This window comes from Panthera onca, chromosome E1, assembly GCF_046562875.1.
Source record: "Panthera onca isolate mPanOnc1 chromosome E1, mPanOnc1 haplotype 2, whole genome shotgun sequence".
Taxonomy (NCBI): Eukaryota; Metazoa; Chordata; class Mammalia; order Carnivora; family Felidae; genus Panthera; species Panthera onca.
In genome coordinates, this window is record NC_138352.1 from 18,806,647 (window position 1) to 18,828,157 (window position 21,511).

Consider the following 21,511-nt stretch of genomic DNA (forward strand, 5'->3'; position numbering starts at 1 on the left):
AAGCAGGCTCCAGGCTCGGAGCTGTCAGCACAGAGTTCCAAGCAAGGCTTGAACTCACAGTGAGTTCATGACCTGACCCCAAGTCGGAGGCTTAATCCACGGAGCCACCCAGGCGCCCCATACCTGCTATTTCCTTCTCGCCTGTGTTCCCCACATCACTAGGGAGGGGAGGGTGATGCTGGGGCTCCAGGAAACTGAGTCTACAGGTGTCTGGAGATGAGGCTATCCATAAGATTGCCTTTTTCTTGTATTTTACTAAAATATTTACAGGCTGATGGGAGACTCAGGTCCTGCACGACTGTGATCTCTATCAGTTAACCATTCGTTTTTCTTTCCTCTCCTTTGTTCTCGGGCAGCCGGGAGTGCCTGAGGAATAGCACACACATCCCATGTCGGGGGTGGGGGCAGGGGAGGGCGGGGAGGGGGGGGATCGGGCTGGCTTGCGCTTGGCCCTCAATGGGCCTTAGGCTCTCTCATCACTTGCACGGAAGTACCGGCCTGCGGTGCAGCCGATAAAGCCCCAACTTGCTCTGGCCCCAACCACACCGCGCGGTGACCTCGGGCAGGAGCCTGAAATCAACTAGACCCGTCCGAGGCGCGGGGGTCCCGCCGCCAACGCCGCCGCCGCCGCCCCCGGGCCGGGTGGAGGCCCCGCGCGCCGCGCCCCCGCCGCCCGCGCCGCCCCCCCCCCCCCACCACCCCCAGGCCGGGGCCCCTCCCGCCAACCCCGGCCCCGCGGGCGCACGGGGCCGACGGCGCGGGCCTCCTCCCGGGGTCCGCGCGGTGCACGCGCCCGGCCGCCCGCGCCCCGGCGCACGAGCAGCGTCCGGCTTCCTGAGCGCTCCCCTCCCCGGGCGCGTCCGTCGCCCCTCCCTCTCCGCCGCCCGCTCCGCCCGCTCCCCCTCCCTCGCCCCCGCGGGTCCCGGGAGGGGGGGGCGGCGCGGCAGGCACAGCCCCCCGCCCCCATGGCCGGCCGTCGGAGCCAGAGGCGGAGGGGGCTCCTGGGGGAGCCGGGCACCGCCCTGCTGGCCCCGCTCGCGCTGGGCCTGGGCCTGGCGCTCGCCTGCCTCGGCCTCCTGCTGGCCGCGGTCAGCCTGGGGCGCCGGCCCCCGCCGCCCGCCCAGGTGAGGCCCCTGCGGCGCAGCCCTCCCGGGGCCGGCCCGGAGCCGCGTCTGCGGAGCGGCGGGCGCGGCCGGGTGGGCCGAGGGCTCGGGGCCAGGAAGATGGGTGGAGGGTGAGATGTCAGGTGGAGGAGGGCTGGGTGACGCTGCCTCCTTCCCAGCAGGAGCCTTCCCAGGGGGAGCTGGTGGCAGAGGAGGACCCGGACCCGCCGGTGAGTGGCCGTGGGCGGCGGGCGCGCGCGTCTGGGCGTGGGGAGCGTGTGCGAGCGGAGGGTGCGGGGTGTGCCCTGGCGGCGCCGGCCGCGCGTGTGCGCGGGGGTGTGCACCGCCGTGCACGGGTAAGCGAGGGGGAGAGAGGGTGACGGCTGCGTGCAAGGGGTCTGGGTCACCCGAGTACGGAGTGTTTATTGGCCGCGGGTGAAGTGGGGGTATGAGACGGGGGGGGGGGGGGGAGCCCGCCGCCGGAGGAGGAGGAGGAGGAGGAGGAGGAGGGATGCTCGTGATGTGTGCGTGCGGGGCGTGTGCCCACCGTGCACACTGACTGGGTGTGGGCGCGTGTGCCATGTGCCGATCGCGCCCAAGGGTCTGTGCTCGTTGTGTGTGGTGGGGGGCTCGGGAGGGGGCGCGGTGAGGGCTGGGGCAGGCCTGACCCCCGGACCTTGCCTCCCCTTGGACCCCCCCCCCCCCAAAGGCTTCTGTGCCTGCTGCTGGCTGGTGCCTCTTCTGACGGGGCCCCCTGTCGGTCTCAGTTTACGTCTCTGCTGGTCCCCAGGCAAGACCCTGGTTTAGCCCTGCCCTTAATTCCCTTAGGAACTGAATCTCCAGATAGAGGAAAGCCGAGATGCCGGGCCTTTCCTGAAGCGGCTGGCGCGGCCTCGCAGAAGCGGTGAGCACCCCTTATCCCACCTTCCAGAATAGGAACAGTGACGGGTCTGCCGTGGCTTCTGCACTCATTATTGCGTTTGTTTGCCCTAATAGCCCCACAAAGCGGGCAGAGCCGAAACCACGAACCTCACTGACAGGCGGGATGGAGAAACTGAGGCACAGACAGTGTTGGGGCGGGGCGGGGGGGGGGGTTCACAGTCATGCACAGTCATGCAGTTGAGGCACGCTCAAACCTAGAATTCTGGCCCTCTCTCTGAAGCCTGTTCCATCACTTGGACCTGCTTCTCATTTCAAACCCTACACCAAATAGGAAGGAGGGACGGTCTGGGGTTAGGAGAGCCCCTGGGGTCCTGATGGAGACACAGAGGGGCGTTGGGGAGTCAGGGGCCCGGACCCAAATAAGCTAAGAAACTTCTGAATGGGATGATCGTATGACTACAGGCCCAGGTTTGCACGGGACTGTCCCAGCTTACAAGTGTTTTGTCAGTGCGATTATTAATAGCAAGACTTTTGCTCTCAGAAACAACCCAGTTTGGATGAGAAATCATATAGTCATTCTACTTGTGGAGGGAGATAAGGCCTGAGGTTCTGAGGACAGGAGCCTGGACCAGAAGGGGGATGCTGGGCTTCTGAGAGGGAGAAGGGGCTGGAGAGTGGCTTCTGGGCACTCTTTTGCCCATCTGTCTTTCCTTGATTCTCAGCACCCAAAGGCCGGAAAGCAAGGGCTCGCAGAGCGATCGCAGCTCACTATGAAGGTGAGTGATGGGGGAGCTATGCCCAGGGAGGGCGGGTGGTGGAGGGGCAGGCCAGGTCTCACCCACCCTTTCCTGTGTCTTACAGTTCACCCACGACCGGGACAGGACGGAGCGCAGGCCGGTGAGACCCCATTCCCACCTGCCCCTGCTCTCCCCTGCCCCCCACAGCACTGACCTCCTGGACAAGGAGCCCCTCAAAACCTTTCCCTTCCCACCATCCTCCCTGCCTTCAGCTGGGGAACCCCAGAAGCCAGTTCAAGAAAATCTTCAGGGGCTCGGTTCTCTCAGCCCCCAAACCTGGACTTTGTCTGTGACCCAGGCGTGGGAACCCAGGCAGTCTGCCCCCACCCAACCATTAGGCCTCGCTCTTGTGCAAGAAGCACATTGGATCCTTCCCTCCTCTCCCCCCGCCACCCCCCTCCCGTATTCTATGAATCTTCACCACTCTGATCACTTTTCTCAAAATGTTTCTACTGGGCTCTTCTTTTCCACCTTTACCCGACCTCCCAACTCAGCACTATGACCTCAGAACCTCAAACCCAGTCTCTGGCCCCTTCCCCTCCCAGACTCTCCCCCCCCCCCCCCACTACTCCATCCCACCTGCGTTGCCAAGGCCTCTAAGTGAAGTAGGTAGATTCGGTATGTGGCTTGAGGCTAGCGGCTTGCTTATGAGTCGGCTGTGCGGGGGAAGGGGAAGGAAGGAATCACAAATGACTTCTCGGTTTTGAACTTGGGCATCTTTGGGAATCGTGATGCCATTTATTTTTTTTTTAACGTTTATTTATTATTGAGAGAGAGAGACAGAGCATGAGCAGGGGAGAGGCAGAGAGAGAGGGAGACACAGAATCCGAAGCAGGCTCCAGGCTCCGAGCTGTCAGCGCAGGGCCCGACACGGGGCTCGAACCCAGGAACCGCGAGATCATGACCTGAGCTGAAGTCAGACGCTTAACCGACTGAGCCACCCAGGCGCCCCTAATGATGCCATTTATTGAGGTGGCGTTAACCAGGGGAGAAATGGGTTGGGAGATACGTAAATTAATCATGAAGTGTTTAATAATCAGCCAGTGGCTTCCACAAATAGCTGGCCGGACATCGTGGGCCGGCTCAGGCTAGGTCAGGACGCGAACAGTCAGGAGTCACAGCCACAGACGTGGTATTTAGAGCTGTAGGGTTGGATGAAACACCGCGAGGAAGAAGCACCCCCAGAGTGAGTTCCTGAGGCTCTCGGGACATCCAGAGGGGAGGCCAAAGACAGCCCAGTGGACGCTGAGAAAAGCAGCCGGACAGAAGGGAAGAAACCGGGGAGGGGAGTGTCCTGTGATCTGGGAGAACACTCGGTCTCACCCAGGAGGGTGTGGCCATCTGTGCCCCATGCAGCTGAGTGGTCACATGAGATGACCGCTGGGTTTGGTAACCTTAAAAGTCAGCTGGTGACCTGGACATGGGCGGTTTCAGTGGCCCGTTAGGATGGACGCCAGTGTGGATTGGGTTAAGAGAAAATGGGAACTAGGAATTGGAGACGGTGACAACCCTTTCTAGAAGTTTCTCTGTGACGAGCGGAGCAACAGGCCAGTAGCTGGAGGGAGCTGTGTATGGAGGAAGGGTGCAGTCCTTCTGGTGGTGAGCAACCCTACAGGGGTCTTAGCCAACGGCTACTGAATGGAACATTCATCCAGTCTCTGCAATAGCCCTAAAAGGAAGCTGTCAGCACGGAGCCCGATGCGGGGCTCGATCTCACGAACTGCGAGATCATGACCTAAGCCAAAGCCGAGAGGTGGGCGCTTAACCGACTGAGCCACCCAGGCAGTCCGGTAGATAGAGGCCACTTAACCTGTGTGAGGCCTCGAGGATACCCAGGGGTGGAGCCCGGGTTTGAACCCAGCCAGTGCGGGCTTGTGTCCCGGACATGCCTGGTGCGGGGGTGGGGGGAGCCTGCAGGGCAGCGTCCAGGAAGGGGGCCAGGGGTGGGTTCCAGAACCGAGAGAGGAACACATCATCCCCTGGAGAGTGTGACAACAGGTCAGTTTTTAGTGCTGGTGGGGGGACGTGAGGGAGCCCTTGCGTGATGACTTCTAGGTCCTCGGGAGCATGACGAGGGTGGGGGGGGTGGTGAGCAGAGGTGGTACAAAACGCTTATCTTGAGGACTACAAGAGCGAGCTTCGTGGGGGAGGAGCAGGAAGGCTGCCAGGCTATAAAGAACGTCCATTTGAGGTTTGTGGTGGTGACATTGGCGGACATCGTGGTGCCAGGGACCCCGTGCCCCCTGGCCACAACCAGCCTTCGCCCAGGCTGGTCCCATAGTGGGGCGCGCCCTCCCTCCTCTCCCCCTCCTCTTCAGGCCCCGGGCCAGCCTTCCTCCCCTCCAGATGGGCCATTTATTTTAGCCCAGACATTCATTCGTCCCCTGACGGAACACACACGCACTGAGCACCTGCTGTTGGTAAGGACCGGGCCGGGCGCCCACGGGGGATGATACCCAGACCTGTTCGCGAGAAAAAGTCACCGTCTCGGAGAGGAGACAGGCATAGGGATTTGCAAGTTACGGTAGGCTGGGACAGGAACAAGAATGAAAGTCGCCAGAGGGAGGCGGTGGCGGAGAGGAAGACACCCAGCTTTACAGTGGAGTCGGGATTCCTGTCTCAAAAAGGCGTGGACCCTGCAGCACGAATGTAAGATGGACCGGGGGTCAAGGGCGCGCCAGGTGGAAGGAGCCGCTTGTGCCAAAGCCCCGAGTCTGGCAAGAGGATGATGAGGCCGGGCGACCAGGAGAAGCCCAGCGTGGTCGGAGGGAATTGGTGGCGGAACAGCATGAGACTCGAGGTTGGACGAGAACGTGGAGCCGGGCCACACAGGCGTTCTGGAAGTCGTTCCAAGGTCAAAGCAAGTAGAGGCAGGCTCACATCTGCGTTTTTGAAACCTCACTCCCCATGGCTGTGTGTAGGGAATATACTGGAGCCGGGGACCGGGGAGACCAGGGCGGGGGGGGGGGGGGGGGGGGGGTGGCCAAGGAGGAAGGAGGCTGGGAAGAATCCCGGTGAGAGTGGCGGAGACCACACTGGGGGGCGGGGGGGGAGGGGGCAGAGAGGGGCCTGGGTACCCCGTGGGGGCAAGAACCCGGAGCCAGATGCGGGAACAGAGACAGAAAGCGAGGCCGGGGTGGAGGGGCCGCGCTCAGTTTGGGTCCGGATGATATTACGGTCCGATGGTGACGGCACAGTGAGCGGGGTGGGGAGGACGCAGGAAAGAGCGGGGCTGGAGGCCCACATGGGAGTCTGCAGGGTGACGGGTATCTCGTAGGTGGGCAGGAGAACGCCTGGCAAGCGTTACCACGTCCTTGCGCAAAGTAGCAAGGACAGCGCCCCGGGGCCGGCAGAGGGGGAAGGCCGCCAGCGAGGCCCGGGACAGCAGCCGCCAGAGCCACACGAAGCCAGAGCCGGGGGGCCGCGTTGGCCACCCCCCTCCTTCCTCCCACCAGTGTCCCCTGGGCGCCCACTCCGAGCAGGCCCAGCCCCGGGGGCCACGGCACAGTAGACAGTAAGGCCGGGTGGGACCCCACACTTCCTCCTGTGTAACTAAACCGGATGACTTCCTGCGACGGCGGCTGCTCCGAAGGCGGGGGGCCGTGGCGAGCAGGTGAAAGACAGGCCGGACTGGCCACGCCAGGGTGGCCGGGGAAGGGTTCCCAGCGGAGTCGGGATCTGGCCGAGGGAAGGTGCCAGGTGTGCGGCGGGAACAGGAAGGAGGCGGGAGTCCTGTGAGCTGGCGCAGCCAGAGAGGGGTGACATTGGAGAGGTGGACTGGGGCGGGCCTGGGAGGACCCGGGAAGCCACTTGAGTTGTGCTCTGTCGTTTTAGTATTTACCTTCTTTGCAATTTGTAACTGGTCCAGTTCTAGAGCGGTGTTTTTTCGTTTGTTTGTTTGTTTTGTTTTTCCGGTACATCTTTATGGAGCTATGCTTCAGGGTCCATACAATTCGCCCATTTAAACTCTATTTTTACAAGTTTACTTATTTTGGGGTGGGGGGGCAGAGAGAGAGGGCAAGAGAGAGAATCCCAAGCAGGCCCCACGATCCCAGAGGAGCCCGACAAAGGGCTCAATCCCACGACCCTGGGATCACGATCTGAACCAAAATCAAGAGTTGGACGCTCAATTGGCTGAGCCAGCCAGGCGCCCCCATAGCATTTCTTTTGGGGGTTGAATAATTTCTCATTGCATGGATATACCACGATTTTCCTTACCCATTCATCGTCTGATGGACACTTGGGTACCACTTTTTTTTAAATGTTTACTTTTGAGAGAGAGAGAGAGAGAGAGAGAGAGAGAGCACAAGCAGGGGAGGGGCAGAGAGAGAGGGAGACACAGAATCCAAAGCAGACTCCAGGCTCTGAGCTGCCGGCACAGAGCCCGATGCGGGGCTCGAACTCACGGACCGCGAGATCATGACCTGAGCTGAAGCCGGATGCCCAACCGTCTGAGCCACCCAGGTGCCCCTTGTTATTTTCAATTTTAATAATCCCAGTAATATATGATTCAAGTACCGTATATGGTCTCAAAACAGACAAACAGTAGAGACACAGGGGCTTCCGGGTGGCTCAGTTGGTCAAGCATCTGACCCTTGCTTTCAGCTCAGGTCATGATCTCAGGGTTCGTGGGATCAAGCCCCTCGACAGACTGCGCTGAATATGGAGCCTGCTTGGGATTGGGATTCTCTCTCTCTCTCTCTCTCTCCCTCCCTCCCTCCCTCCCTCTGCTCTCCCCCCACTCGTGCTCACTCCCCCCCCCAAATAAATATTTTAAAAAATATTTAAAAAATTAGAGACACAAAATATCAACCCCCCCCCCCCCACCTCTCCTTCCATCTGGCTCTTCTCCCCAGAAGTGGCTGGTGACGGGTTGCTCCCGACCCCTCTGGTCACACATACGTTGCATTTCTGCACAGAACTTCCTATGGCACTACAGGCTCCGTGGGCCGTGACTCCACCCGGGGCCTGGGGCCACGTGTCTGTCTTCTGGGCCCAGCGGGCCCCCGAGTCTTCTGTACCCGATGGGTCTTTGGGGAGTGTGAGGAAGTCCTGGAGAGGGACTCTCCCCGATCTCTGAACACCCACATTCAGGTGTGGACGGGACGGTGAGTGGCTGGGAGGAGGCCAAAATCAACAGCTCCAACCCACTGCGCTATGACCGCCAGAGCGGGGAATTTACAGTCACTCGGGCTGGGCTCTACTACCTGTACAGTCAGGTAAGCCCCACCTGGCTCCGGGGGGGGGGGGGACGCGGGAACCGGGGGACAAGGGTCCGGGTCACGGGGCGGGGGCAGCTCCAGGTGGGCGGGGAGCTCGGGCTTTGGGCTGGGGTTGGGGGGGGTGGGGGGGGGTGGATCCCTGGGTCACCGAGGACAGGGGACACGGAGACCGTGTCGCCTCCCCGTAGGTGCACTTTGACGAGGGGAAGGCCGTCTACCTGAAGCTTGATTTGCTGGTGGACGACGCGCTGGCCCTGCGCTGCCTGGAAGAATTCTCCGCCACGGCCGCCAGCTCCCCGGGGTCCCAGGTCCGCCTCTGCCACGTGTCTGGGCTGTTGCCCCTCCGGCCAGGGTCCTCCCTGCGGATCCGCACCCTCCCCTGGGCCCATCTCAAGGCCGCCCCCTTCCTCACCTACTTCGGACTCTTTCAGGTTCACTGAGGGGCCCCGGTGGCGCCCCGGGCCCCACCCTCCGCTGCTCCTCGCCCCAGACCCGCCCCCCCCCCCTGCAGGCTGCTTGGACTGTTCACGTGTTGCCACGCCACGTAGACAACCCCCTTCTCCTCTGACACCCACTCCCCCTCCCCCCTGCACCTCACTAGCTCCTGAATCCCTGGTCTTTCGATGCCCCCCCCCCCCATTTATCTCCTGACTCCCTGCCCTGGCCACAACCTCCCCACCCTGCCCCCGGACACTGTGTCTACTCTACCCTGGGTGAGGGTGGGTCCCCACCGCCTGTTCAGGCACTAAGAGGGGCTGGACGCCAGGGAGACTGAGACGGGGCCAGGAGTTCCCAAACGTGAGGGCTAAGAGCAAGACGAGATCCTTCCCGATAATTCCCTGTGGATTTTTAAAACAGATATTATTTTTATTATTATTGTGACAAAATGTTGATAAGTGAATATTAAAGAGAATAAGCCACGGTCTCTCTCTTTTTTTTTTTTTTTTTTAATGTTTTTGAGAGAGAGGGAGAGAGAGAGACAATGCACGAGTAGGGGAGGGGCAGAGAGAGAGAGAGACACACACAGAATGTGAAGCAGGCTGCAGGCTCCGAGCTGTCCGCACAGAGCCGCACGCGGGGCCCGAACCCATGAACCGTGAGATCGTGACCTGAGCCGAAGTCGGAAGCTTAACTGACTGAGCCACCCAGGCGCCCCCACGGTCTCTCTATTGGGACTTAGGGAACAGTTCTCAGGGTAGCCGAGGGCCACGGCAAGGGGGGCCGGGCATCGAAGGGTGGGGTGCGGGACGGCTGGGACTCCAGGGCAATGTACAGGCTCGGGAATGGGGACCCACATGCTTCTGACCCCTGAGGCATGAACAGAGAGTCAAAAGGCAAACTGCCAGGAAAAAAAATCAATCCTCTGCCCAAGGTCCAGCAGAAGCCGCCTCATTTACCTAGGAGGCGGGCTTCCTCCCGAGGGTGATCCCTGGCTGGGAGGAGCGGGAGCCTCTGGACATTCAGCAGGTGCGGGCCCAAGCCCTGGCCTGGATGTGGGGTGGGAGCAGGCTTGCAGGGGAGCTCGGGGTCAGGAAGCAGGACGTGGCCGGGGGAGTGGGGGGGGGGGGCCTGGGTCCAGGGGAGGAACCTTCCAGCGGTAGGGTGCTTGGGGCTGTCTCTTTCTCTCTTTGACCAGAGCCTTATGTAAGAGCTTTTCTCGGGAAACAGGAAGTCCTGCTTGCCAAGTTCAGCACAGGGAGTAGCGCAGGCCTTATTCCAACACACCCGGCCTGGCCCTAACCCCAGAACTCGGCCAGTTTCTGGCTTCCGCGACCCTGGTTCTCCTCCCCATCCGCCCCCTCCCCTCCTTTTGCACGTTCAGTCATTCCCAGCCAACTTGCCCAGAGACCTCTCCCGTGGCTCAGCCAGAGGGTCTCCCGCCCTCACCCCTTGACCCCCAAGCTGCCCAGCTTGTCCCTCCATCCCTGCTCTTGGCACTGTGCCCCGGGGCAGCCGACCTTCCCTCCCCCACTCCTGGGGCCCTCCCAGGGTTCCCGTGCTCGGGCTGCTTCCTGGGTGTCACTGGCAGTCCCGTCCTTCCTAGACAGATTGTCACCAAATTCTCCTGAGGCTGGAGAAGGGTGTGGGGGGGAGGGGGGCGGGGGAGCGTGTCTCAAGACGCCACCGGCCCCGCAGTGGGGTGCCAGGAGCTCCAGCAGTGCCCCTAGCCGGTTTTCCTCCTCCTTCCTTTTTATTCTCAAGTTCCTTTTTATTTCTCCCTTGCGTAACACTCTTCTTCTTCCCTTCTGCACCCCCACCCTCCCCACCACCTCCTCGCCACCCCACTCCTGAGGCCACTGCTCTCTGCAGGGTCCCCAGCTCATGCCAGCCTCGTCTCCTTCCTTGCCAGCCCCCAGAGGGCCACCGGGAGACATGGGGGGCCCGGCCCGAGAGCCGGCGCTCTCAGTCGCCCTCTGGTTGAGTTGGGGGGCGGCTCTAGGGGCTGTGGCGTGTGCCATGGCCCTGCTGACCCAGCAAACAGAGCTGCAAAATCTAAGGAGAGAGGTGACTCGGCTGCAGAGGACTGGAGGGCCCTGCAAGGAGGAAGAAGGGCATCCGTGGCCGAGCCTCCGGGAGCAGGTGAGTGAGGGGAGAAGGGCGTGGGGGAGTAAGGGATGGATGGCGGGGCCATCTCCGGACCTCTTGGTTCTAGCCTCTCGGTCTGTAAAGTTTTGAGTAGGTGCAAGAGAGGGTCCCAGGTTTGGAGGTCAAGGGAGCAGCCATTCCAGGAAAGGAAATTGTTAAAGATTAATGCTTCTCGTACCTAACAGATCCTGGAGGAGAGCCAGCACCGAGACTCAGGTTGCTGGGGAAAAGTGCATGAGAGATGTGAGGCACTCCTGGGGCGGAGGGAGGGGGCAGGCTGGGAAGAGAGGCTGCCTGGGACCCTTGCATCTCAGCCTAACCCCGACCCTCTTTCCGTGAGCAGAGCCCTGACGCCCTGGAAGCCTGGGAGAATGGGGAGAGGTCCCGGAGAAAGAGAGCAGTGCTCACCCATAAACAGAAGAGTGAGGCCTCGGGGGTGCAGCCGGGGAGGGAGGTGATCCAGCCGCATGGGGATCTGGGGACAGTTATCCGCAGCCAGGGTGAGGGTGGAGGGGCTGAGCACAGGGCGGCCGGGGCAGGTGGGCACTGCTCAGATTCCCTTCTCTCCTCAGAGAAGCACTCCGTTCTGCACCTTGTCCCCATCAACATCACCTCCAAGGGTGAGCAGTTTTCTTCGATAACGGCTTTCGGGGAGGGGCCGGATTGGGGAACTGGGGGGCTGGCACCTGGGCCCAAGAGACTCCTGGGGGCGAAGAGTGTCTGAGAATGCAGGGAGATCCTGACTGCCCCACCCCTCACCCCCAGAGGACTCTGATGTGACAGAGGTGATCTGGCAACCAGCTCTTAAGCGTGGGAGAAGCCTGGAGGCCCAAGGATACGTTGTTCGAGTCTGGGACACTGGAGTTTATCTGCTGTATAGCCAGGTAATCCCAAACATACCCTACGCCTCATGTGGGGGGCCGGAGGTCTGTTCTCCCAGGGCCCGTAAGTCCTGCTACTGAGAATTCCCGACCCTTCTGTTCATACCAAACTTAGAAGACCCTCCTTCCTTCCTTGGCTCTCTTGTCCAGGCTCCCGAGGCCTCCCAGCACTGAGCCATCTCGTTTCTCCTCCGTTCCCTGCCAGGTCCTGTTCCACGATGTGACTTTCACCATGGGTCAGGTGGTGTCCCGGGAGGGCCGGGGAAGGCAGGAGACGCTATTCCGTTGTATACGAAGTATGCCTTCCAATCCGGACTGGGCCTACAATAGTTGCTACAGTGCAGGTGGGAGCCCTGTGGGCGGTGGAGGGGGGGGGGGGTCGTGAGAAGAGCAGGGTCTCTCTGACCCCGGGGGGGGGGGGGTGGTGATGAGGAAGCTCCGGCAGGGGGTTGGAAGCCTGGGTGGAGAGGTGGGTCTGGAATGAAGGACAGAAAGCGCAAAAGAGGTTGAGCTGGAGAAGGGAAGGGAGACGTCAGTCTGCGCGACCGTGACCTCACTGAGCATCTCTTCTCTCCTCTCAGGTGTCTTCCACCTACACCAAGGGGATATTCTGAGTGTCACAATCCCCCGGGGAAGGGCGAAGCTTAGCCTCTCGCCATCTGGAACCTTCCTGGGCTTTGTGAAACTGTGATTTTGAGGTGGTCTCAAGCTCGGAAGACTGGGGTGGGGACATACTGGAGGCAGCCAAGAGCTAACAGGAACAGAGGCCTCTTCCAGGGTTGACTGGAACCCGGGGTTTGACGACTCACGAATCTCCGTGCCTCCCTTTTCCCTTTCCGCCCCCATCCCCTGGACTTCGACTTCACGGATATTAAAGAAGTGTAATCTCTTGCTCTCGTCCCCCATCCAGCCCCACATTCTTGGGGGGTGGGGGGAGAAATGGGGGGCAATGCCAGGCCTTGGTGGAGACCTACTTTAAGTCCCACTGGAATGCTTCCAGAACAGCACCACCATCTAGCGGCAGCTTGAGAGAAGCAGCCTGCCTGTTGGCAGAAGCCCACGAAGCCTCCCTCCACTCAGGAAACTCCTGGTTCCCCACGCCACACCTCTCTCCAGGTACCCGCTGCCTCCTCCCTCCACAAGAAGCTCCGCCCTCACCTCCCTCTCCACCAACGGGGCCCCGGGCTCGGCTCCCATCACTATCTCCAGGGGTGTGTTTATTGTGCGCCCGTCTGGGGGGGGGGGGGGGCCCGACGACGACGACGACGACAGTCCCTTTGCAGACACACCACCCTACGGGTGCCAAGTTCCGCCTTTCCTGCCCTCCGCTCCCCTAGCGTGACGGGCCCTCCAAGCCTCTCGGGGCTGGGACGGGTCGCCGGGCAGCCTCGGGTAAATCTTGGCCCGAATGCTGGTCTTCCTTCACTCCTCGAGCTTTCTTTCTGCTCAAGACCCGCTTAAACTTAAATAGGAGAGTAAACGACTTCCACTTCCCCCGCTGCCTTGCCTCAGCCCCGTCCCTGTACCGGGATCTCCCCGCCCTCCCGGCTGTCCTCCGGCGCGCCGCCGGGGACCGAGGTACCAAGGCCCCGGGGTTCGGGCCCCGCCAGCGCGGAGAAGCGCTACGCAGCGGGACACGCAGCGGTGGGGGACGCGCAGGCGCAAAAGGGAGCGCGATGGGCTAGTCGCGCGCGGCCGGGAGCAGCGAGCGTGCGCAGGCGCAGCCCTGCACGGGGCTCGGGGGCGGGACGGTCCCGTGGCGTCTACGTTCGGGGGTAGGCGGGACTAGGCGCGCGCTGGCCGCGCCGGCGCTGTTCGCCGGCTGTGACGTACTAATCGTGCGCCGCCAGCGCCGGTGGGCCTGGGGCTCGCGGGAGGGGAAGGAGGAGAAGGAGGAGGAGGAGGGGGAGGTGGTGGAGGTGGAGGCTGGAGCAGAGCAAGCGGCGGCCGCGGCGGGGCGGCTCGGCGGCGCGGCGCGCGGCCCAGAAGCGTTGGAATCCTGAATTGAGAGGGCTGCGCCTGAAGACAGCAGGAGTGGCGGGGCCGCCGCCGTCGCCGGAGAGATGAGCCGGGAAGCTTGAGGCCGGAGACGCCCGCCCTCGGGCCCGTCCGCCCGGCTTCCCCGCTCCCGGTGAGGACGCCCCCTACCCTTCCCCCAGCCCTGCCGCGGCCTCTCCCATTCCTGGATCTCATTCCCACCAAACCGGGGCCCAGGAGGCCCTCGAAGGGGCTTCTTCAGGCCCTCGGGCGCCGAACTGTCCAGGACCAAACCGGTGTGGGACGCATTCTGGCCCCCGGGAGCGGAGCAGGAGAGGGGGCTGGGCCAACCTGGCTCACGCGGCTCAGTTCTGTCCCAGCGGCTTGATCCGGCTGCCTGAGCACCGGTTGGGTTCTCTTTCAGTTTCCCTTAACATTCTTCCGTTTTCGTTAGATTTTACTACCTGAACCATAGCCCTGGGATCCCCATTCCCTCCTGCGACGACCTGAGCATGCCCGTACCCTCCCCACCCCACCCCATTCATTCCGAGGTGGTAGAGCACTCTCTCCCCACTCTAGACCCCGGTTTCCCCGTGGAAGCTGTGTTCTCAGGTATCTCTTTATCATGTCAGGAGTCTCCTGCTGAGCCATTGCCCTTACTAGGTTCTCAATTAGGATACTCCTGGTGGCATTAAATACTGACAACAGTGGCTTTAACCTGGGGGGTCCGAGAAATAAGATCCTGCCGCTTAGCCATTCTCCCTTGCTCCTCTGTGGTTGGGGGAGAGATGGTGGCATGGACTCTGAAGGGCCCTGCGGATCTTGTTAACCGAAAAGATCGGAAATTCGTAGGGGTTTTGCGCTTTTTCCTCTTTTCTTAGGTCATTTGTATCTGATTCCAGAGGAGGCATGCTGAGGAAGAGAGGCAGGATCTGGGGTGCGGGGTGTTTGCATTCTGACACTCTAACCGTTGTTTTACAGGCTACCGGAAAATGAAAGAGACTATACAAGGGACCGGGTCTTGGGGGCCTGAGCCTCCTGGACCTGGCGTGGCCCCGGCTTACTCAAGTCCCAGGCGGGAGCGTCTTCGTTGGCCCCCACCCCCTAAACCCCGACTTAAATCAGGTGGAGGGTTTGGGCCAGATCCTGGGTCAGGGACCACAGTGCCAGCCAGACGCCTCCCTGTCCCTCGGCCCTCTTTTGATGCATCAGCTAGCGAAGAGGAGGAGGAAGAAGAGGACGATGAGGATGAAGATGAGGAAGAGGAAGGGGCAGCTTGGAGGCTGCCCCCCAGATGGGGTCAGCTGGGAACCTCCCAGCGGCCTCGCCCTCCTCGCCCTACTCATCGGAAAACCTGCTCCCAGCGCCGCCGCAGAGCCATGCGAGCCTTCCGGATGCTGCTGTACTCAAAAAGCACCTCGTTGACATTCCACTGGAAGCTTTGGGGGCGCCACCGGGGCCGGCGGCGGAGCCTCGCACACCCCAAGAACCATCTTTCACCCCAGGAAGGGGGTGCGACACCACAGCTGCCATCCCCCTGCTGTCGTTTTGACTCCCCTCGGGGGCCACCTCCGCCCCGGCTCGGTCTGCTAGGTGCTCTCATGGCTGAGGACGGGGTGAGAGGGTCTCCACCAATGTCCTCTGGGCCCCCAGTGGAGGAAGATGGATTAAGGTGGACTCCAAAGTCTCCTCTGGACCCTGACTCCGGTAAGGTGGGAATGGGGTGTGGGAAGGGTGGGGGCAGGGTTCAGATCCAGGAGGATTGGGAGCCTCTTGCTGTGGTGAGAGCCGGGTCTAAGGACAGTGGGACGGCAGAGCGAGGGGGTCCAGAATAGCTGTGAAATATCTTAAGCCCCACTTTGAGCAAGATCTGAGTCTGGGGAGACGGTCAAGGCTGGGTGACAGAGTCCCCGAGCCGAGTAGGCGTCCTGTGTATAGATGAGAACGGGAGATGAGGTTTAGAAAAGTTAGTCTTATTATCCACGCAAGCTCCCTTTTCGTTTGGCCTTTCCGAATAAAGGGGCCCTTGCCTGTGCATCTGCGAAGGGTGCTACTCTGGTACTGGGATGGGATTTCTCTGCAGTTACCACCTGTATAGCCGTGTGTGACATTCGCACTCGGGATGTTTCTTTCGGGGACGCGAGCAGACAATGTCGGGCTGTGTTTTTATCAGTCCCTGGAGTATTTATCGAGCCTTCGGTGTGCACCGGGTGCCGTACTCGGTGCTAGGTATACGGTGGTGGTAAATGTCTCGGACGCGTGCCTCTCTCCGAGTCTTAGTCTTTTCTTGCTTCTGTCCTATGACGAGCACCTCTTCTCTTCAGTTCCTCTGTAACCTGTTAGACATGCTTCTCTCGCGCGTTACGGTTTCCATCCCCTAGAGTTCCTATCGGGAGATTCCGTTTCGGTTCCTCCCCGTGCTCTTAGAATTTGTATCGTTTGATCTCACCGTTGTTCCTTGATCTTAGCCAATTTCTCATCCCCATCCTGTTTCCCCTGCGCTGTAGGCCTCCTCTCCTGTACTCTTCCCAATGGCTTTGGGGGACCGCCCGGGCCAGAAGGGGAGCGAGGCCCGGCACCCCCTGACGCCAGCATCCTCATCAGCAACGTGTGCAGCATCGGGGACCACGTGGCCCAGGAACTTTTTCAGGGCTCAGACCTGGGCACCGCAGAAGAGGCGGAGCGGCCCGGGGAGAAGGCCGGCCAGCACAGCCCCCTGCGAGAGGAGCATGTGACCTGCGTGCAGAGTAAGGGAGCCCGGACGGCCGGGCCTTCTCTTCTCTCCGCCAGCTCCTGAGTTGGAGTGCGGAGGCCTCACACTCTCCTCTTCCTCTCCGCTCAGGCATCTTGGATGAATTCCTCCAGACTTACGGCAGCCTCATTCCCCTCGGCACTGATGAGGTGGTGGAGAAACTGGAGGACATCTTTCAGCAGGAGTTCTCTACACCTTCCAGGTGAGGCAGGACAGAGGGGTCCTCAGGAGAGGGCCGGGGCCTGAGGGGCCCGAGGGGTCAGGGGTCGGGAGAGAATGCCGCCCAGAGGGACCGACTCAGGGGAGGAGGAGGGAGCAGGGACCGAGGGGGAGGAATCTGCGGGTGAAGCGCGAAGCCCCTGTGAGCAGATGGGGCGGTCCTTCCCCGGGGCCCTGAAATATGCCCGGTGCTCACGTGCCTCCTTCCCAGGAGCGGGCCCTTCAGCAGGCCCTCGGAAGGCTACGCGAGCCCCGGCGGGGACTAGTTGAGACAGATCCCGATTCTGGGCAGCAGAAGGTCCTTCTGTACGCCCTAGCCCCTCGTCTCTTGTGTGACTCCGCCCTTGGCCTACTCAGGAAGGGCCTGGTGCTGCAGCTCATCCAGTCGTACCAGCGCATGCCAGGCAACGCCATGGTGAGGGGCTTCCGAGTGGCCTATAAGCGGCACGTGCTGACGATGGACGACCTGGGGACTTTGTACGGACAGAACTGGCTCAATGACCAGGTGAGGAGGAGGGAGAAACGGGCCCCGGAGGGGGTTTGGGGAGCGGGGTGTCTGGGGCCCTCTGCTCGGGGGAGCCCTGTGCCCATGCCGCACCCTCCATGGCAAGTTGCCGCCCGTCTTCTCCCCAGGTGATGAACATGTACGGAGACCTGGTCATGGACACGGTCCCTGAAAAGGTAGGCCTGACAGGGTACTTCAGTCCCCAGGAGAACCTCTGCAGATCCCAGCAGCTTTTCACTCCCTTTGATCTCTTCCCTTTTCACGGAGGGAGGATCTTTGTTTGGGGGAGAGGTGGTAAAAGGCGGTCTGTTAAATTCAGACCTGTAACCTAGGTCCCGAACTTCTCTGTTCCTTTCCCCCCAGTCGGCAGTGGTTCTCCCCGTGGCTCACCCCACCAGTTGGGAGGGGTAGCAGGAAGAGAATTGGGTTTCTGCCCCCAGTGGAGTGCAGTGGAGGTTGTTGAAACTGGCCCTCGGAGCCCCAGTGACATGGGGCAGGGACTGGGCGGAGGAGACTTGGCAGGGAGGCCTGAAGCTCTTTTGACTCCATCCAGCTCTTTTGTGTCATTGGCACAGGTGCATTTCTTCAACAGTTTCTTCTACGATAAACTCCGTACCAAGGGTTATGATGGGGTGAAAAGGTGGACCAAAAACGTGAGTTGCCAGTTCACGTGTATGTGGGTAACGCCTTCCCTGTAAAGGATTAGAGTTCCGCTTTCTAGGAGTCCCTTCCCCGAGGCTGCTCACTCAGTCTTTCAAGTAACATGGGTCTTCTGTGCGTTCGGTACTGTCGTGGGCAGCAAGGACTTGGTGTTAAGTAAGGAAGACTTCTCGCCTTCGTGGAGTGTGAATAAGTAAGTTAAATTTCAGCTAGTGTTAGGCGCCATGAACAAATTAAAAGGGAGACGTAGTAGCGTGGAATGTGGGTGGCTCCAGGAAGGCCACTCTTCTCTGAGCCTGGAATGACGAGGGCCTGGTCACGTGTGGCTCGGGGGCAAGAGTGGTTTAGGCAAAGGGGACGGCGAGTACATGGGACACAAGGTGAGACTGGGGGGGGCCCAGAAGGCCCACAGGAGTGTCTGCTGTGGTTGGGGCAGGGTGAGCGGGGGGGGAATATGATCAGAAGCTTGGCCAGGGCTGATCGCGTGGGGCGTGGAGGCCGCTGTCACCGTGTGGCTGAGGCGCCGTTGACGAGCCTTAAGCAGGCTGGGAAGAGCCTCCTGTTTTGTTGGAGATTGGAAGTGGGGCAAGAGTGGCAGCAGGCAGACTAACTAGGAGGCGAGCAAAGAAGGCCAGACAGACACTTGACCAGGATGCTGAGGGAGGAGCAGGAGCGCTCTCTAGGATGGGTTTTGCAGGTAGAATCGAAGTACTTTCTGGCGGGTTGGACGAGGTAACGAAGAAAAGCTCAGAATCAGGGTGATGCCTGGGTTTGTAGCAGACGTTACTGGGGAAGACAGGAGAGAGCACGTTTGGCGAGGGGGAAAAGATAGTTCTCGTTAGTTTCCCTGCCCTGCAATTCCAAGGCCAGGAAACTTCTACAGTGAGGTAGGACCATGGGCTGCAGCATTTCTTAGTTTCTGTCCCCGGGCTCAGGAGCTCACACCCTCCCCGACCTGGCAGGCCTACTGCTCCCGATAGAGGTGGGGGGACCTACAGTGAAAGAACTTGGCCTCTGCATACTGCATCTGAGTCCCACCTCTGCCCCTTCCGTGGCCTTCAGCAAGTTGCCTAGTCTTCTAAGCTGCTGTTTCCTCCGTTAGATCGAGGGAGAGGACTTCCTCAGAGGATGGTTGTGGTAACTGACCGACCACTTGCCGGGGACCCAGCGTTGTCCTCGGTGTGACTTAATTCTCAGAACAAACAGAGGAGGTAGCGGCTATCGTTTCCAGCCTTTTACGGTGAAGAGAACTGAGGCATATAGAGTGGCTCGCCCATGGCCACGAGCTAGGAAAGGCAGGAGCTAGATCTAAACCCCCGCAGTCTGGCTCCAGAGTGCTGAGCCTCGGTCCTTCGCTACTGAGCGCCGGTACCTTTAATGTGTGGAAAGTACCCGGGCCATCCTGGGCTCTCAGGTGTGTGCTCTGACACCGCCCCTTCCGGTGGAGGGCTGGGCCTTGTGCCCTCCCATGCGGCTTCCTGCCAGCGCCTCCACTCGTCTCTAGACCCCTCATGACAGTAGGCAGGACTCTCGTGCCCTCTGACCAGACCCCTGGCACTGCCCCCCTTAGGTGGACATCTTCAATAAGGAGCTACTGCTGATCCCCATCCACCTGGAGGTGCATTGGTCCCTCATCTCGGTTGACGTGAGGCGACGCACCATCACCTACTTTGACTCGCAGCGCACCCTGAACCGCCGCTGCCCTAAGGTCTGAGTGGGAAGGAGGGAGGCGGGAAGAGTGGGGAGGAAAGCCAGTGGCGGCACTCGCGGCGGAAGGGTGGGCCTGGGGGCTCTGAGGAGCAAACCTGGGCTCGGTGCCCGTGACCACCATACCCCGGGCTCCTGTGGGAGACACCGGGCATCGCTCCCTCCTTTTCTCCGTCTGCACAGCATATTGCCAAGTACCTACAGGCAGAGGCCGTGAAGAAAGACCGGCTGGATTTCCACCAGGGCTGGAAAGGTTACTTCAAAATGGTAAGTTTCTAGAGGGAGGAGTACGGGGTGGTGACAGAGGTAAGGCAGGAGGCAGAAGTTGAGGCCACGCCCCTAGGAGCCTCTAAATGAAGGGCCTGCCTTCTTCTCCTTTTCTAGAATGTGGCCAGGCAGAATAATGACAGCGACTGCGGTGCCTTCGTGTTACAGGTAAGCAGATGGCAGTTGGATTAAAGGGCTGGGCAAGAGGAGGGAGGCTGTCCTGCAACCCGCCCCCTGCCCCATTGCCCACAGCCCCTTGTGGAGCAGAGGGTAACCTTAGGTGTCAGAGAGCACAAACCTGGATTTCGTTGGCTCTCCTGGCTTCCCCGTCCCACATCGGGACTGGGTCTCTTGCTCCTTGGTTTCTGGCCCTAAGGAGAGTTGCCTCCTAACCGCCAATGCAGAGTATTTTAACACCGGGCATCTCAGGTACCAAGAGCAGTGATGTTAGACTTTGAGCCCCAGGCTGGGGCACCTTGGCTCCCTTTGTGAAATGTGGATGTTCTCTGAAAGTTCCAGGGAGGTGGATCTCACTCACGCGAAGGGGGTAGTACGGGTCCTGACTTGGGGGGCGGGGGAATGCTCACGGCCTGCTTTGTTAACACCCAGTACTGCAAGCACCTGGCGCTGGCCCAGCCGTTCAGCTTCACCCAGCAGGACATGCCCAAACTTCGTCGGCAGATCTACAAGGAGCTGTGTCACTGCAAACTCACTGTGTGAGCCTTGGATCCCAGGCCTCAAGCCCGTTTATGAATGGGCGTGAGGACATGGGGGACCCTTCCTTCCCAAGAAACTCCCATTCCTTTCCTCTCTTGCCTCTCCCCACCCAGTTCCCTTTTGGTTTTTCATATTTAAATGTTTTAATTGATTTCTGTATTTTTTTTTTCCTTTTGAGAGAATACTTGTTGATTTCTGATGTTCAGGGGGTGGCCGTGAAAAAGCCTCTTTTTTCTCTGTGCCCTGGGGGAGCGTGGCCTGGCGGCCTGGGTGGGGCACCCATCCATCCCCCTTCTGTGTGCAGGGGCGGGGGCAGGAAAATCTGTGCTGGGGGTGGAGGGCGGGCAAAGGGATTCCGGCCTGCCAGATCTTCAAACTTTTTTTTATATATATATATAAATGCCACGGTCCTGCTCTGGTCAATAAAGGATCCTTTGGAGATACACAGTGGTGGTCGTCCTTAAGGGGCATCAAACTAGTGCATATGCTCGCTCTCAGGCTTTGATTCAGCAGCCCCTGTTAGCTCCCCTTTTCGTGGTCATGGAGACCTCAGCCTTCCACCCCTGGCTCGCTGGCCAGCACCCTGTCTTCATCATCCCTAAAGAGTCCCGTAAGGGAGCTTGAGAGGTGCTGGAGCTGGGCAACAGGACACTTAAGAGAGCCAGCCAAAGTTCAAGACAGCGACCCCAAATGCTGGGGAAGCCAGGAAGTCGGCTGTTCCATCCCTGTCCCTCCCTGTGGCCCGGGGGGGGGAGGGGGGGGGCCTGTCGCGGGGGCGTCCCGCCTGATCCCATCATCCCCGGCACCTCCGGAACGGGCGGGACGGTGTCCGATCTACCTTTGCTCCGGGAGAGAACGGAACAGAATGTAGGTCCAGAGCAGACTCAGAGCAGAGGCGAAGGGAAGCGGCGGTCTCTGGAGCCCGGAAGTCCCTGGAGGCTGAAGCCTCGCCCCTCTCGCGTGATAGGGCGCGCTGGGCCACATGACCGAGGCGCTCTCGCCTCCGCACGTGTAGGGGCGCTGGGCCCCAAGATGGCTGCCAGGCCTCGAGGCCCGACTCCCATATGTCACTTCCGTACCGGCGAGAAAGGCGGGCCCCAGAGCCAATGGGGCCGCGGGGCGGGTCTTCCCCTTGACAGATGTCCAGGCGGTCCAATGGTGGCCGCGTGCCGGAGCTCCTGCGAGCTGACGTCACGCCGAGTCGCTGAACGCCGGCAGGCGGGGCCGAGGTGGCCA

At 60.7% G+C, this 21,511-nt stretch overlaps 3 protein-coding genes and 1 long non-coding RNA gene across 6 annotated transcripts; 3 read left to right on the top strand and 1 right to left on the bottom strand.

Moving 5' to 3' along the window:
• Positions 1-728: 728 nt before the first annotated feature.
• On the top strand, positions 729-8,929 carry TNFSF12 (TNF superfamily member 12). 2 transcript variants are annotated; one of them, XM_078437841.2, is made up of 7 exons: positions 729-1,124; positions 1,283-1,333; positions 1,932-2,007; positions 2,708-2,761; positions 2,847-2,882; positions 7,877-8,001; positions 8,193-8,929. In XM_078437841.2, exons 1-7 carry the CDS (start codon positions 966-968, stop codon positions 8,442-8,444), a joined length of 753 nt encoding a protein of 250 aa, XP_078293967.1. In that variant the 5' UTR covers positions 729-965; the 3' UTR covers positions 8,445-8,929. The 2 variants fall into 2 exon arrangements, with proteins under 2 accessions (XP_078293967.1, XP_078293968.1); XM_078437842.2 differs by having other exon boundaries at positions 731-1,124; positions 1,286-1,333.
• Positions 8,930-8,988: 59 nt separating this feature from the next.
• TNFSF13 (TNF superfamily member 13) lies at positions 8,989-12,371 on the top strand. Of its 2 annotated transcripts, XM_060647418.3 has the most exons (7): positions 8,989-9,471; positions 10,355-10,584; positions 10,934-11,012; positions 11,163-11,210; positions 11,356-11,474; positions 11,677-11,815; positions 12,053-12,371. In XM_060647418.3, exons 2-7 carry the CDS (start codon positions 10,378-10,380, stop codon positions 12,160-12,162), a joined length of 702 nt encoding a protein of 233 aa, XP_060503401.1. In that variant the 5' UTR covers positions 8,989-9,471; positions 10,355-10,377; the 3' UTR covers positions 12,163-12,371. The 2 variants fall into 2 exon arrangements, with proteins under 2 accessions (XP_060503401.1, XP_060503398.1); XM_060647415.3 differs by lacking the exon at positions 8,989-9,471 and having other exon boundaries at positions 9,665-10,584.
• A 1,007-nt stretch (positions 12,372-13,378) lies between these two features.
• On the top strand, positions 13,379-20,720 carry SENP3 (SUMO specific peptidase 3). The gene is made up of 11 exons (XM_060647410.3): positions 13,379-13,602; positions 14,430-15,155; positions 15,956-16,195; positions 16,291-16,402; positions 16,777-16,924; positions 17,053-17,100; positions 17,500-17,577; positions 19,155-19,292; positions 19,475-19,558; positions 19,676-19,726; positions 20,168-20,720. Exons 2-11 carry the CDS (start codon positions 14,441-14,443, stop codon positions 20,276-20,278), a joined length of 1,725 nt encoding a protein of 574 aa, XP_060503393.1. The 5' UTR covers positions 13,379-13,602; positions 14,430-14,440; the 3' UTR covers positions 20,279-20,720.
• Positions 15,747-21,483, bottom strand: LOC132688380 (uncharacterized). The gene is made up of 2 exons (XR_009614513.3): positions 21,114-21,483; positions 15,747-18,370 (listed from the first exon to the last, which is right to left on the bottom strand). It is a non-coding gene; the product is annotated as an uncharacterized LOC132688380 (long non-coding RNA).
• Between the last annotated feature and the right edge of the window lie 28 nt (positions 21,484-21,511).

Excerpts from the sequence above, each read along its gene's own strand:
- TNFSF12 (XM_078437841.2), top strand. The coding sequence starts at position 966 with ATGGCCGGCCGTCGGAGCCAGAGGCGGAGGGGGCTCCTGGGGGAGCCG. Across the intron at positions 1,125-1,282 it reads GGCCCCCGCCGCCCGCCCAG|CAGGAGCCTTCCCAGGGGGA; the intron begins GTGAGGCCCCTG and ends CCTCCTTCCCAG. Across the intron at positions 2,008-2,707 it reads GGCGCGGCCTCGCAGAAGCG|CACCCAAAGGCCGGAAAGCA; the intron begins GTGAGCACCCCT and ends CTTGATTCTCAG.
- TNFSF13 (XM_060647415.3), top strand. The coding sequence starts at position 10,327 with ATGCCAGCCTCGTCTCCTTCCTTGCCAGCCCCCAGAGGGCCACCGGGA. Across the intron at positions 11,211-11,355 it reads CATCAACATCACCTCCAAGG|AGGACTCTGATGTGACAGAG; the intron begins GTGAGCAGTTTT and ends CCTCACCCCCAG. Across the intron at positions 11,816-12,052 it reads CAATAGTTGCTACAGTGCAG|GTGTCTTCCACCTACACCAA; the intron begins GTGGGAGCCCTG and ends CTCTCCTCTCAG.
- SENP3 (XM_060647410.3), top strand. The coding sequence starts at position 14,441 with ATGAAAGAGACTATACAAGGGACCGGGTCTTGGGGGCCTGAGCCTCCT. Across the intron at positions 17,578-19,154 it reads TGAAAAGGTGGACCAAAAAC|GTGGACATCTTCAATAAGGA; the intron begins GTGAGTTGCCAG and ends TGCCCCCCTTAG. Across the intron at positions 19,293-19,474 it reads TGAACCGCCGCTGCCCTAAG|CATATTGCCAAGTACCTACA; the intron begins GTCTGAGTGGGA and ends CCGTCTGCACAG.